This window comes from Poeciliopsis prolifica, unplaced genomic scaffold (genome assembly GCF_027474105.1).
Source record: "Poeciliopsis prolifica strain line A6 unplaced genomic scaffold, Auburn_PproV2 SCAFFOLD005, whole genome shotgun sequence".
Classification (NCBI taxonomy): Eukaryota; Metazoa; Chordata; class Actinopteri; order Cyprinodontiformes; family Poeciliidae; genus Poeciliopsis; species Poeciliopsis prolifica.
In genome coordinates this window covers 10,975,219-10,989,627 of record NW_026562380.1, presented here as the reverse complement: position 1 = coordinate 10,989,627, position 14,409 = coordinate 10,975,219, and the positions used below count along the sequence as shown (strand labels likewise).

Here is a 14,409-nt window from a genome sequence, read left to right as displayed (position 1 = left end):
AGACATTTTGGTAATTAAACAGTTTGTTCAATTAACAAACAGGGGTTTTAGTAGCGTGCGAGAACGTAGTACAACCATACCACCCTAGAAATGCTCCTTCTGCGGATGAGCTTGGTTATGCACTGCTACAAGATGACATTCTGCCCTTCAACAAGCATTTGTTGCAGAGCGACAGGTGTGGTTGCACTAGTCGCTCTGGTAGAAGTTGTACATCTCATCTGATCCCACGTGTGTTTAGTAGGGTTGAGGTACGGACAACAGGGCGGCCATTCAATCCTCTCCATGCCAAAGTTCTGGAGGAAAGCTCTGACGGGTTTGGGAATTGATTCTCATCTTTGACAATAAAGTTTGCTCCCCAAATCATAAGACAACTTTCCCTGCAGTAAGTGATTAATTTATTCATCTGATTATCTTACAACCAGTTGCTCAGTTGTTATGTTACATCCCAGCTATTATATTGCAAAAAGCAACATGTGCCAATTAATTTTAGCATTTTGAGTAATGCGTTGCATGATATGCAATATTTCAGTTTTTTCATTCCCTTTATGGGTAGAGCATGATGGTGCCACTCATAATGGGGCTTTGAGGAAACGTAGGTCTCTATGCTCCTTCCCACTCAAATAGGAGAGGCGTCACATCAAAACACTCACGGAAGGGGCAGGATTCAGAGAGAATCGCTAAATCTCAAGAAGGGGAGCACTAGGAATTGGAATAATGACTGAAAATAAACTCCATCATATTAATTTACAATTTATTCGCACAATGTTTACAGAATGACTTCATCCAGTGTTCATTCAGAATGAGTCGTCTCTGGCTGCGGTGTGGACGCTGCAATATTGTAGCTTACCCAGGAAACCTGAGGATGAGCGCTGGCTGGGGAATAACGGTGAATCAGATTACACATGTAGCTGATGTGTGGTTTAAAACAGCATCTAGGAGTAGTGAAACAACGCGCTCACTTACTTGATTTTTCTTGTGCCGATTTTTATTTTGAAATCATTCTAGGTGCACCTATTGCTTTAAATCAGTCTTTTCCCTTCCTTTCTCTCTTTCTGAAATAAAACAATTCAGTTATATATAGAGTCAGAATACATTTCATCATCAATTTCTCCTACAGCACTTAGTATTGCAGTAATAAGAAGGTAGCACCTTTTAAGTTTTATTCTCAGAGGTTAAACTGTCCCGATTCCAAGAACTAAAAGCACATTTCACTTTGCAACAACCTTTCCTTCTTTCTGCATGATCGCGCTGCCATGTGCTTGTAATCCTAATAGAGATGAAGGCCATTATAAAGAACTAGGAAGCAGCTGTGTGTCATTGACTGAAACCAGGCAGGGGACACTGCTCTGAAAACCTTTCATCGTCCTCTCACCCGCCGTTTCCACATCCACATCTCCCCTCGCTCCCTCGGAGCTCCCACCTCCATTTCCTCGCTTCTGATTCCAGGTTCCCAGTAACGGCGCAGAGAGGCGGCCACGGCCCCAGGCCAACTATGCATCCTGTATGAAACACTTGCCAACTTCACCGGCTGTACCAGTCAGCTGAACAGGGATCCAGTTTCACCCGTCTTAATGCTCCTAACAAGCCTTTTCCCACTGTAGCCAAGTGTCAAGCCTTCCAAAGTCACCTAACAGGATGACTCTGCCTTCCCTACAAACACACAGGGGGAAACCAACAGGAACACGCGGTTGTTTTTAACAGTTTCTCCTCATTTACAAGAGAAAAGAGACAACCAGATATCCACCAGCAGCCACAAGATGGATCCCTAATTATATCTGCATGGCTCGTTTTCATCACGTTACTAGTAAGATAGTGAAAAGTCTGAAGGGTAACATAGTTTAATGCAGTTTTTTGACGACAAAGTCTGAGTGTAGCAACATGACAGGGAGAGGACAGTCAAGCAGTGATATAAATAGTACACAGTGCAGAGTTAGTTTTATGGTGTAAAGGAAAGCTGTTTGAATGAGATATAAATATTTGCTAATGTTTTGTTCAGCACTGCCGATACCTTGGTGGACTCATCGTGAAAGCCTCAGTTAATAGATGCCACTGTGGTTTGTGTGATGCATTTGTTCATCCACCTATTCATTGAATACATCCAGTCATCCTTGCAGAGTCATGGGGAGACTGGTGCAGGAGTCATTGGGAGAGCAGTAAGTGCACTCTGACTGGGTCACCAGTTCATTACAGGGGCAACACCAAGACTCACAGGGCAAACAACTATGCATACAGACACTCATACCTAAGGGTCACTGAGAGTACCCTGTCTGGTACAAGATCCCAGACAGGGTTTGGGACCCGGGAAACTCTTGCTGTTCATTTTTTATCTTGTGCCATTAACCTATGATATGTCACTTTGGCCAAATTAAAAGACAAATTTGTTTCTGAAATATGTATACCGTAATACCGTTGGTACACTGCTAAAAATATCCACTTGTCTACTGCGAGACATGTGAGCTTCAGTGACATCCTGTTCATATTCATATATTCATGAGGTTTGACATGAAGTGAGTCCACTCTTTGCAGTTACAACAGACCCAACTCTTCTATGAACACTTCCAATGGGTTTAGGCGTATGTTGCAACCTGCAGCTCCAAGGCTGAGTGCGTCTTTTGTAATAGAAATAAAAGGTATTTAAAATATTTGAAGAAGACGCCGTTTAACAATTCCTTTGTTTTAACGAATACCTGCATTGAATTTCTGCTGCAGAGAAACAGTTACAAATTATCTCCTTTTGTCAAAAAAATATAAATAATCTTGATGCTTTACGTTTTTAAACATATATCCAACTTTTGTATGCTGGATATTGATCAAATGTAAAGATTATCTTTTTATGAGGTTGCTGAAAAGTTCCTCGGGTCAACAATGTGTCATCAGTAATACAGCACATTATTTTAAAACTTACAAAAATTATGTTCTGCTCCCTTCATTGACTAAAACTTTGACCAATGTTACCAGCTACAGAATTATTGTGTATGTTTACATACTGAAACACTTAGTACATTATACATAAGAGTACTTCTTTTAATCATACTGATAGATAATAGTAATAATAATAATAATATCAAACTGCACATTATTTTGATCCATGCAGAAGCAGCAGTAGTAAAAGTTCATATGGGCATTAAAGAGAACTCAAAACAACCAATAAACCAAACCAAGACAAAAATATGTTGAATTGCTACTGAGCCAGGTTTAAGAGAAAATTTGATTTTTTTTGTTGTAATTATTGTTTGACAAAGATGCTCTCTATGCTCTACTCCCAGCTCACGATTTCAGCGAAAAAGACAGGAAAAGGTCAAGAACACATGGCATGAAAGATTCAGACAGGATGCGACAAGGACACAAAATTTAAATCATTTTTTCTCCCAGTCTTCATTTAATCAATTATCATTACTTTTTTTGTTGTTGTTCTAAATAAAAAAATTTTAAAATACACATTTCACCATTCAACAGCTCTTCGATCCATCCAGGGGGACCACTCTCACTACACGCAAGAGTGTGAGTCACACATGAACTAAATGTGAATCAGCTATGATTCATCCACCCCAAGCAGGCAGCATAACAGGCATTCCGGCTTATTATCCTATTTCTACATTACTCCGGCTCACAATTTACCTTCAGCACTATGCCGACATTTAAGGTAGAACGCATTCCAGCCATGTAAAAAGCATAAAAGAGGGAGTTGGTACACAGAAATTGAAAGGATTGGGGAAAGACCTCTTGTACAGCAACCACCACAGCTTCTGTGACTGGAGCAATGCAGCTATTATCAGGGCAGGATCAGGAAACCGGGAACCAATACCTGATAGTATTAACGTCAGTCGGTCTGCACTAATACAACAACCACAGTAGGGAATAAAACAAAGATATGAATTGAAAGGCTTCTCAACCGACAACTATCACAGACCTCAAACAAGTGATGACACATCTTTACAATTACAACAGAATGTAAAAAAGCCAACCAAAAGTAGCCTGAAGAGAATATCAGATGTTTTCTATACTCCTGTCACATATGGGGTTGTATTCAAAATGAGTGTGTTGTATAGAACAAAATATGGCATAAATAGTAAATGAATAATTGTGTCCGCTACATGCGGACACAATCAGTGACACCAGCCATATTAACCAGCTGATATCTATAAAAATATCATTTTTGAATTCAGCCTTTTAATTTTACAAGTTAACAAAAATCAATAAATAAAAGTCAAAATAAGTCTTAAAATAGTTTGATCAGTTTCATCACAGATGTACTTTAGAAATAATTATGAATTAATTAGCATTTAATAACAAATTAGCTTACAAATGATTTCAGACATTTTTTCCGCACGTTCTGTTTTTATTTTAATCATGCAGGATTTAACTGATGTAACTGTGAATAACCACATTTTTCTTGTTAAATGTCATAAAGGACACTTGGACCTGATCACTCACAGACATGTAGCGTAATAACAAAATATTTGTCACTACTGATTGAACAATAAATTCTGCTCTCAGCTAAAAACAAAAAATCTCAAAGGAGACCTGAAAGTTCTGGGATGTAATTACAAAACCAGAAGGAACCTGATATGGGCAAATGCTTTTTACATAACATATAGTTCACTAGCACAATTTCAAGTGTTAAAAAAGATGAGAAAATTGTTATGTTTTCTACTTTTAAATCTGAAAGAGCAACATTTGTATTCTGTGCAGATAAAAACAACAGGCTCTATGTAATGTGGCTTATTTTATTCTCACTTTTTAATTTCCGGCTTCAGAGATGCACAGATCACTGAGCAACATGTTGTCCTCTGACCTGAGAAAACCTCAGGTGAAAGTGAAAATGGTGCAAACCCAACACCTCCCCCTCCCCTGAAAAAAATAAAAATAAAATTCTCCCTAGGGGCCCCTATAACCTTGAGCCGCCTCTGCTAGTGCAAAATAAAATGAAGGAATCCCTCTGCTCCTATTCCACTCAAAGCCCTCACGCAATATCACCCCCTACATGCCAGAGTGGGAGTAAGAGCCCAAGGAAAACAACAACCACGGTGTGCTCACAACTGCAATAGGCGCCTCGTGTGTCTTTATATTATCCAAAATAAACACCAAACACCATTTGATACATGAATAAATAAATTAATAAATAGAACAATCCCATTCTGACTCCCACAGCATGTTGCATCAGTGCTTGTGCGTGGACATGACTGCTCACACGGTTTCCAGACATTACCTTGTTTTTGATGTTGCAGTGGCAGCAGACAGTCCACAGATACTTCAGGGTCCTCCATAGCAGGATGATGAAGAGACCCCCGAAAAACGTCACCATGGAGGAGGCGAGGAATGCCCACCACATGCGCTGTCCATAGTCGTCGCATGGCACCTCGGACGTGTAGGGGATGACAACGCCTTCCATCTTGGATATTAAGATCGACGAGTCCAGATTGTTGTTATTATCGATGCTGCTTGTCCTCATAGAGCTGTCGCTTCCATGGGGATCCGTGCCATGTGCCTCGGCTAGCATTGAGGAGCCGTGGAGAGCCTGTGCCAGCGTCCCCAGCCCCACTCACCAGCCATATTGCTTTCAAACACAGAAAGAAAGAAAAATATATATATATAGATATGCAGCCCCCTCCGAACCCCCTTTATTTTTGCACTAGATTTTGACAGCCCCACCAGATGATCTTCATAAATATATAGTTTCTAATGGCAGAGAATTGTTTATTATTAATGACAGTGTCAGCCGCCGCGCACGCAAAGCAGACCAAAATAGCGCCTCGGTGGCCCCTTGGAGCGAGGCATTTAAATCCGCAATAATAACGACGAATCTTAGGCGCTTCTCATTCTGAGGGGCTTTTCTGCCCCTTTCACGCCGTGTGCCGTGACAGGGACGGCGTCGTTTGCAGCCGCCGAGGCTGCTGTTGCTCTCCCTGATAACGCAGACACACAAGCAGCAGAGGATTAAAATAAAAATTAAAAATAAAAATAAAAAACAATGTAGAAAAAAAAAAAAAACGTTCCCGGCTGTGCTCCTTCCCTAGCCGTCTTCCATTCAGGAATCCTGTCGATCAGCGGGTGACGAATCGATTTGAACTCTCCTTCAGTTGGCTGCGATCGCTTTGCGTGTAATTCAGTCCTAAAGGTTGAGGGGGTGTTGGGGTTGGGGGGGAGAGGGGGATCAAAATAAACGCAGGTCAGAAGACTACATATTCAAACAGGCGGTTTTTGGGTGGTCGATTCTGCGTTTAAGGAGAGGACTGGCGCGCCGCTCGCGTGGATGTTGCTGCCTCCATTCGGTCCCCCTGCAGCCCTGGCACGGAGCGGCCAGCGGAGCGAGCCTGTCAGATCCGCTCCAGAGGAGAGGAGAGGAGAGCGGGGGGAGATTTACAGGTAGGAGGGCGGAGCCAAGCGCTAATAATAAAGATGGATAGAGGAGCTGCGAGATCGCGACGACGGTTTTTTTCCCCTTCTTCTTCTATGAAAAAAAAATATATATTTATAGGCTATGTATATATATATATTTTTTTAAATGTTCCAGGAGCTGAACTGGTCCCTTACACTGCTTTGACTGCTAAACTGTGCCTCTGCGTCTTTATTGCACGCCTGTGACGCACGTCGCAGAGAAGAGGCTGTATTGACCAGTCATAAATTAAAGGGTTACATCTTGCTTCACAAACATCAAATGATGGTCGTCTCCCACGCACACAAACGCAACAGAGCCCTGAGTATTCGGCTGGCTGGGGGAAGGGGAGGGGTTAATATTGCGTTGATTTCTCATCAAGGATAGTGCTCCTGGGTTTTGTTTTTTTGTTTTTCCCCAATTACTTTTCACCCATGGAGGAGGTCCTGGTTTTCCATTTTTGAAAAATTAGCAGAGCGAGAGAATGAACGTCCTTCGTGATCAATTAGTGTAAAATCCTCCCAGCTTTAGCCTTTATGTGAGGTCAAAACAGGTGTGGATTGGTGATGACGGTGAGGCATGGCTGACAGTAGTTCAAGTAGCCAGTCCAGTATACGGAGTGGAACAGCTGACCCTGATGAACAACTGACGCATCAGAACAAGACAGGTGCTCATGCATCTGCGGCAGATGCATGGCCCAAGAGTTCTCCAGGCTGTTTGGCAACAAGAAAGTGAAATTGGTTCAGTGCTTCGTTTACACAGGGAGAGTATAATAAATCAGAGTATCATTAAATACCATTGATTTTCAGTTATTTCGATCAAAGGCATTCTTCATGCAGCATTGTACATCACACATAGGGTTCTGTCAGGTATTTATTTCTAATGTCAGTCGCTTCCAGCTCATAAAAAGCCGAAAGTTTCTCAGAAAATTATAATATTGCATAATAATGTGGTATGGCCTGAACGGGAACCAAGTCGGCCTGGGTTGATTCTTAAACAATAATAATAATTGGGTACAATAGGAAAGTCTATGGTCTCAAATGGTTACTGAGAAAAATTAGTTCAAACTGCGTCAAACATTAAGGACCCACATGAGGGTTCCTGAAAGTGGTCTGTGTCAAACATCTATCGACAGCTTGCGTGGGTCCTACAACTGATCAGGTCTGGGGCCTGGTTCCTATCCACACAGGACCCAAATATAAATATTTGCTGGATCTGACAGCCTTCATGAAGGGCTTTTCACAAACGGGAACGACTGGAGTCTTGACATGACTATGAAGCAAAGCCCATTTAAAGGTAAGATCTTCTCAAGGCATGCACTCTAAGTATTGACTTCTGTACCATAGAAAATTGTTTTATTTTATTTTTTTAATTTTTATTTTCTGGGAAACTGAAATATGTGTTTGAGTATATAATGAACCTATAAAGGCATTAAACTGACATGTATAACTCAACTTGAATTTAATAACATTCTTATTTAGATGTATATATGATATAGGGATATATACATAGGAAATTATCAGTATAATATTGACACTCATTGTAAATTCTCCTCAGTTTGTCATACAATTTTGAACCAGCTCTGTCTGAGGAAGTGTGGAGTTTATACACTCATTCTCAGGCGTAAATGTTCTGAAAAGAAAACACGTCTAAGTATGACATGCATGCCATCAAATAAATTTATTACCAAGGAAATATTAGTGCGTCCACAAAAATAGTCCCCGGTAATGGCTGGCTGTCATTTAAACTAGGAGAAGATCGGAGTTGTAAAACATGTAAGACAATACTATCTTTGATTTATAGCTCTTCAGAGTTATGACTCCATGTGCCAGTGGTTTAGCTCCACATAAACAGGCTGCTGATCCGACCCGACGTAGCTACCCACTGTTTGGATGCATATTGAATTTTAAATTTTGGAGCGAGAACAATACCTAAAGTGAAGAAGTTGGTTGAGTTTCTAAGTTTGATTTACTCTGCCTTGTAACCTCTGACCATTTTCACTTTGTCAAATCACTACTACAAAGTTCAGTGCATTTAACTGGAAGTTAAATGCAAATTTAGAAAATAGACTAACAAAAAGTAGTGCAGAATTGAAAAATGAAACATGCTTTTCAAAATGTATCAAACATGCATTTGTATTTACTTTGACTACGCCATTCCAACATATGAAAAACCCTTTGACTGAAGATGAGCAGCACCCACAGCATCATGGCAGCATCGCCATGTGGCTTCATGGATATACTTTATTTAGGATGATTTGTAGCGATAGCTTAACTATTGTATTATATGCTGCTTTGTAGTACCGGTCTATCAAATGAAGTTTGCAGTTGTAAAGCAGCACAATATAAATATCTGAGAATATAAACAATTTTGCAAGGCACTGTATACTTGGTGTTAATTTACCAAAAACAGTAAGGTTTTCTTAAAAACATATATATATTCTCTTCAATAAAATATCTTAAATTGTGCTCACAATGCCAAAATTCAGTCATTAAAATGAATCATCATAAGTATCAAAGGGAGAATTTCAAATAATGCAGAACCAAAAGTCAAGATTACAAGCGAGACAGCAGGTCTTTGACAGCATGGCATTTCTAACACGCCCAGAATCACAGGAACAACCCACATCTGAATTCCGGCTGCTGAACTGAAATTAGGGAGAGGAGGTGAGCACTCCAACAATAAGATCCAACACAAGCGCAGAAAGGCCACGGCGTCCCGGCGCCGACGACAACGATCTTCCTTCTGTCAGACTTAAGACTTCTCAAGTTCAGTTGAGCTGTCAGCAGCTGTCTTGAAACAGACACCCCAGCTAAAGGGTTTGAGGCCCGACTTCTTTCTAAAAACAGGCAGGAGGGGACTTAGAGGACATAAGGAATTGGGACATGGCACCACACAGCTGCACGTAACAGTACAACAGATTTAGAATGTTATTAGTGACCAAAACCTTGTGCAACCTTCTCCTGAGAGTATTAAGTAACATCAGACAAAATGTTCTTGTAGACATGTGGAAAACCTAAGTAGACACTTTTTGATTTGACACGTGGCTCATATTGGGAGATGCTGGGTAGTTTCTTGCCATAAAGAACTTGACAGGCAGCTGGAGGGTCGTCATTTATTGTGACATTATTGGCCAGGAGACCATGTGACTCATGCAGCGCTCAGAGGAATTAGCCCCAGGTTAGAGGCACTCAATCAACCAGCAAGATATGGCACACCTCCAGGCTGTCTGAGCAGATGAAAAACATTCGGAAATGTAATATTTTTCATAATTTCAAAACTGAGCGATGTTTGTTTTGCGCCCATAGGACTAAAAATTCATTTATCTAAAAGACAAGTACAAAAAAGTGAATGCTGTTACACATTTTAAAAATAAACAAAGTGGGATTGTCCATCTTTAGACAAAATAAAACGCAAACATGCAATGAAGCTCCACAAAAAGTGTTGTAAACATCAGAGCTGATTTCCTGAACACGCTTAATCATACTGAGCAGCTGATACATCTTCAACATATGAAGAAAATTCTTTCCTTCCCACCCCATGTTGAACATAAGATGAAGCACATCCCAAATTGAACCCAAAATGTTCAAGAAAATCTTCATAGCATGAAGATGTTCTTCACTGTATGAAGGTGCTCCTACACTGAACATCTTCAGCACAAGAATTTGCTCAACATCTTATGTTGAAGATCCCATGTAGGACAGTATGTGCAAGCATAGGACCTGTTGAACAGTGAAACATGGTAATGGGTCACTTTTGACCCACAAGACAACACCAGGATTAAATGAAATAATTGTTTGCTTCAGTAACTTTTACAGTAAACAGCAGTCTTGCAAACAGATTGGAGCCATGCCTCGAGGATTCAAACCTTCAGACGCTTTCTGTCGAAATCCTCAACAACCAATCACTTTAACAGCTTTGCCGTCCTGCAACGTTTGGATGGATGCACGCTCCATCCACACCTGAATCTAATGAATGCATTCCCTCATTAACAAGTCACTCAGCTCTGCAGAGGCGTTCATGTGACTCTAGTGTGCTGTAGAAGGGATGCCCTTTAAAAGTTGCATGTTAGTTGCTCATTTGGGCTAGAGTAAGACATGTGGAGAAAAGCAGAGTTATGCAGCACATTTTTGCTAATAATACACAAATCTGACATTGTTTATGGGTCCACTTTGATCTTATGTTGCTTCATGAGATTTCAAATTGGATTTTACTTGAAATGTTTAACAACAGGAAAACTAATTACTCTGAATATTTGGTGTATTATTTTGCTGATGGCAAACTGAAGCCCATAATGAAAAGAAGCTCTGCCGGTCCTGGTTTCAGAAGAAATAAGGCCCATTTTAAATTGAGATCCACAGACAGGTTCTCCCAGCTGACCGGACCGGTTATTATAAGACTAGAGTTTTTTTTTTTTTCCATCATGAGCTTCATTTTATATCCAATAAACAAAGAAATAAACAGAAATTGTGAAGAATAATTACTTTTCCATCCATCCATTGTCCTCTGCTTCTCTGGAGTCAGGGCGCAGGGCAGCAGTGAATAATTACTTTTTGCTTTGGTCATCTTGCAAATCTGGGCTTTACTGAAAAACTAATAAGCAGCTCAAATTGCAGTTTGACAATCCACGAAGAAGACACACCACATATGGAAAAATAGATTTTGATAAAAAGAACTTAAGGTTTTGGCCTTGAAAGCAAAATGCTATGTTGTGGGAAATTAACTAAGACACCAACATGGTGATGACAGCATGCTGTGGGAATGCTTTTCTTCCACAGGGACAGCTCAACTGGTTAGACGACTGATAGAGGTCAATGCATGAAGAAAACCTGTCTGGGGTATCATTTGATTCAAGTCTTGGACTGATGTTAATTTTCCATCAACATAAACACAGAGCAATAATGGAATGCATAAATAAAAGCATAGGCAAGAACTGGAATGGTCTAGTCGAAGTTCATACTTCATTCCAAGTAAGAATCTGTGACAGAATATTGCAGTGACTGAAGGTTGAGCTATTCCACAAAGAACAACCAAACCTTTGCTCTGGTAGAGATAATATCCCTGTTAGCTGTAATTGCATGAAAAGACTGTCCTACAAAGTTTTTAAATACACTCCGCATTTTCAGATATTTGTTTTGTAAAACAAAACAAACTCAGTATGGCTTTCCTTCCAACTCACAACTTTATTCTTGATCCAATAGTATAAAGTTTATCATAATGCCATAAAACCTTTTAGAAATGCAAGATTTATGCAACCTATTTTATGTGAAATGTTTCATTTGCTTTTTGAAATATTTAGAAGGCAATTTGTCCCAACAACTGATTTTTCGAGTTCCAGCAAGATTAAATATAAACTAAGCAGAGGGCATTTACAAGACAAAAACGGCCTACTTGTATTCTTTGGCCTTGAGAGTTTTTCTAAGTGGGGTGTAGAAAATTTGGATCACATAAGTAGTTATTACTTATGTGACTAATATACATTTAACCTAAATACTGCACTTGGGACGTAAGATGATTATTATTTTGCTTAGAGCTTAAAAGATTTTAAGTGGGAGGAGATAAAAAAAAATGGCAGCAATTTATGTCAGAACCAGTGTATCCTCTGCTGTCTCTGCTCCTCCATTTTCTCTTTGAGAAAAGGTCACATTTCGCTCTCTGAGATCCACAGAGATTATGTCACACCTTCCCCATCTAATCTTTGCCACTGATAGCATTTTATCATCACCTTTATCTATTGACATGGACTGGGCTTTTCATCCTTTAGTAAGAATTCAGAGGACTCAAACATTTTCTTTTCATTCAGACTCAACCCGCTTTTTATATTAGTTGAGGCGACACAACAGCATGTTGAAAATACAGGACATTTCACACAAAATTTTTCAGTGGAATAGAAAACATGTTAAAATACAGACTGAGCCTGTGATGTGATACAGAAAATGAGTTTATTCTCATGTTAATGCTTCAACATACAAATCACATTCTTTTAATGAAAGTTCAATCAGTACCTGGCATCTAAACACTTTTTATTTCCTCTAAACAGACAGCCATCTTATGTTGCATCTCACTCTAAAATTGGTTTACCCCAACTACTCAGAAAAATAGTAACATTACAATTTGCTTCTTTTTCCTTTAGCCCAATAGTCACAATCAAGGACAAATTTGCATTGAAAAAAATGTGCAAGGACAAATCCCTTTTTAATAACTCAAATAAGAAGTGATACTCATTTTTTTTTTTAAATCAAGAAATAAAAACAAAGGCCAACAATGAAATGTAAGGAACTGATGTGAAACATAAAAACATGAATTAGTTACAGTAGAAATTATAGTACCTATCTGTAATATGCTGGAAACAAGAACAGGAACATGTTTAGGGTTCACAGATAAACATGTGCAAAAAGGAAATATAGGGTATTATATAAGGATAAAGGTGTTTCAGTGGATTTTGGCACAATAAGATACAGGACATAAGTTTAATAAGGGTCATTATTTGGGGTTTATTTTTTGCATCCTGAATAAAAAATGAACAAATAACAGTTAAAAGTCACTAACATTTAAAGAGGTTTGAGGAACATCCCTAAATGTATTACCCTGCAAACTAAGCTTTGTAGCGTGTCTTTAAATTGTGTGGTGTGGTGAGAAGTGACTGACAACCAACCACAAGGGGAAAAAAACATAAAACATGCGCTTAACCTGTTGAGGCGTGATGTGACTGCCAAACGCTTGTAGGAGTATTACCAAGTGACAATACATGGAATATATAGTTATATACGTTTTCTTCCCAGATTTAGCTGCATACTACATATATGTGGCATACTCTATATTGTTAAATAAGTGTTAAAGCAACAGAATGAGTTACACAGTGGTTAGTCTGAACCTGGAGTGCATTCTGAGGAGTTAACCGTTTGGCCGCCGTGTCAGCCTAACTTCAAGCTCTCACCATCGTTACTCGTTAAAACTGTGCTGGTCTCAGATCAGCCCCTTCATCATTTGTCAACAGGTTAAGGTGAACTTTTGAAAGGAATCTAAAACAGGTCTTAATTAGTGTTAAATGACCCACAATTGGTTTCAGATTAATATTTTAGTGTAAAGGCACTTCTGAAAGGCCTGCTATCTGTCCACACACTCGGCTGCTACGGGAACTATGCATAGAGCGAAACATGAGATTGTTGGCAGGCGGCTTCATTGAACCCACTGCTACATTTGTTAAAAAGGTTAAATGCATTTATTTGCATTGTTGAAGAAATGTCATGACTGATCTTGACACTGGTATTCCACTTCCATATCGCTGCTACAAACCACAATTTACGTCTGCAGAAAACCGTCATTGCGGTTTATCCGTAAAGCTGTGTTCTCACCTTTCGAACCACCATGTGCACAATAAAGAAATAAAATTAAAATAAATTATACTTAGTTGTCAGTCATCAAATGGGTGCATATTTGTAGGGAAATCACAAATGTCAGGAGCGGCAGAACTTCATTAGTGTTGAGGTTTATGGTCAAGGGACACTCGTATCAAATATTGAACACCAATATTCAGACTTATCTCAGAACTGTAAACAGACAATGCAGCATAACGAACACACCGACAGAATCCTCAGGGAAGACTGATTAAACTTTAACGTTAATATGCAATGCTACCAACCTGCTTCAGAGTACATCAGAGATAAAGGAAACTGATTATAAAACATAACAAAGACGAAATAAAAAAAATAGATATATCAATAATTTACACAACTAGCTCATGGTAGTGTACCTATTGGTAAAGTGTGAAAGAGTTAATTAGTGTTTGGGGAATGAAAAGCAGAGCCATGGCTCACTGTAGTGACGGCCAGGCTCCTCTAGGGGGAGCCAAGTGGAGTCCACAGGACTTTACTTTGTTCTTGATCAACTATAGTGGTGATCTGAGTGCAAATGTACGGGAGGTTTCCGCCTTGGACAATACCTGAAAAGAATAAAAGAAATTGTTTGAAGATGACAGATCTTTGATCACATCACAAAAACATGAATATATTTGAGTTCTGTCTTATTTTCAG

At 39.4% G+C, this 14,409-nt stretch overlaps 2 protein-coding genes across 23 annotated transcripts in view; both read right to left on the bottom strand.

Annotated features, from left to right (window-relative positions):
• Positions 1 to 6,363, bottom strand: part of kcnma1a (potassium large conductance calcium-activated channel, subfamily M, alpha member 1a) — a 145,953-nt gene extending 139,590 nt beyond the window's left edge. For 6 of the 18 annotated variants that reach the window (XM_055029966.1, XM_055029950.1, XM_055029951.1 and 3 more), the window contains exon 1: positions 5,210 to 6,360. In XM_055029966.1, the coding sequence (XP_054885941.1) occupies positions 5,210 to 5,500 (291 nt within the window). In that variant the 5' untranslated portion in view covers positions 5,501 to 6,360. Of the gene's footprint in view, positions 1 to 5,209 lie in introns of all 18 variants that reach the window. The other 12 variants (XM_055029953.1, XM_055029955.1, XM_055029956.1 and 9 more) reach the window with 6 other exon arrangements.
• Positions 6,364 to 12,299: 5,936 nt separating this feature from the next.
• Positions 12,300 to 14,409, bottom strand: part of dlg5a (discs, large homolog 5a (Drosophila)) — a 42,514-nt gene continuing 40,404 nt past the window's right edge. For all 5 annotated transcript variants that reach the window (XM_055029453.1, XM_055029456.1, XM_055029454.1 and 2 more), the window contains one exon: positions 12,300 to 14,318. In XM_055029453.1, coding sequence (XP_054885428.1) covers positions 14,215 to 14,318 — 104 coding nt within the window. In that variant the 3' untranslated portion in view covers positions 12,300 to 14,214. The remainder of the gene's footprint in view (positions 14,319 to 14,409) is intronic.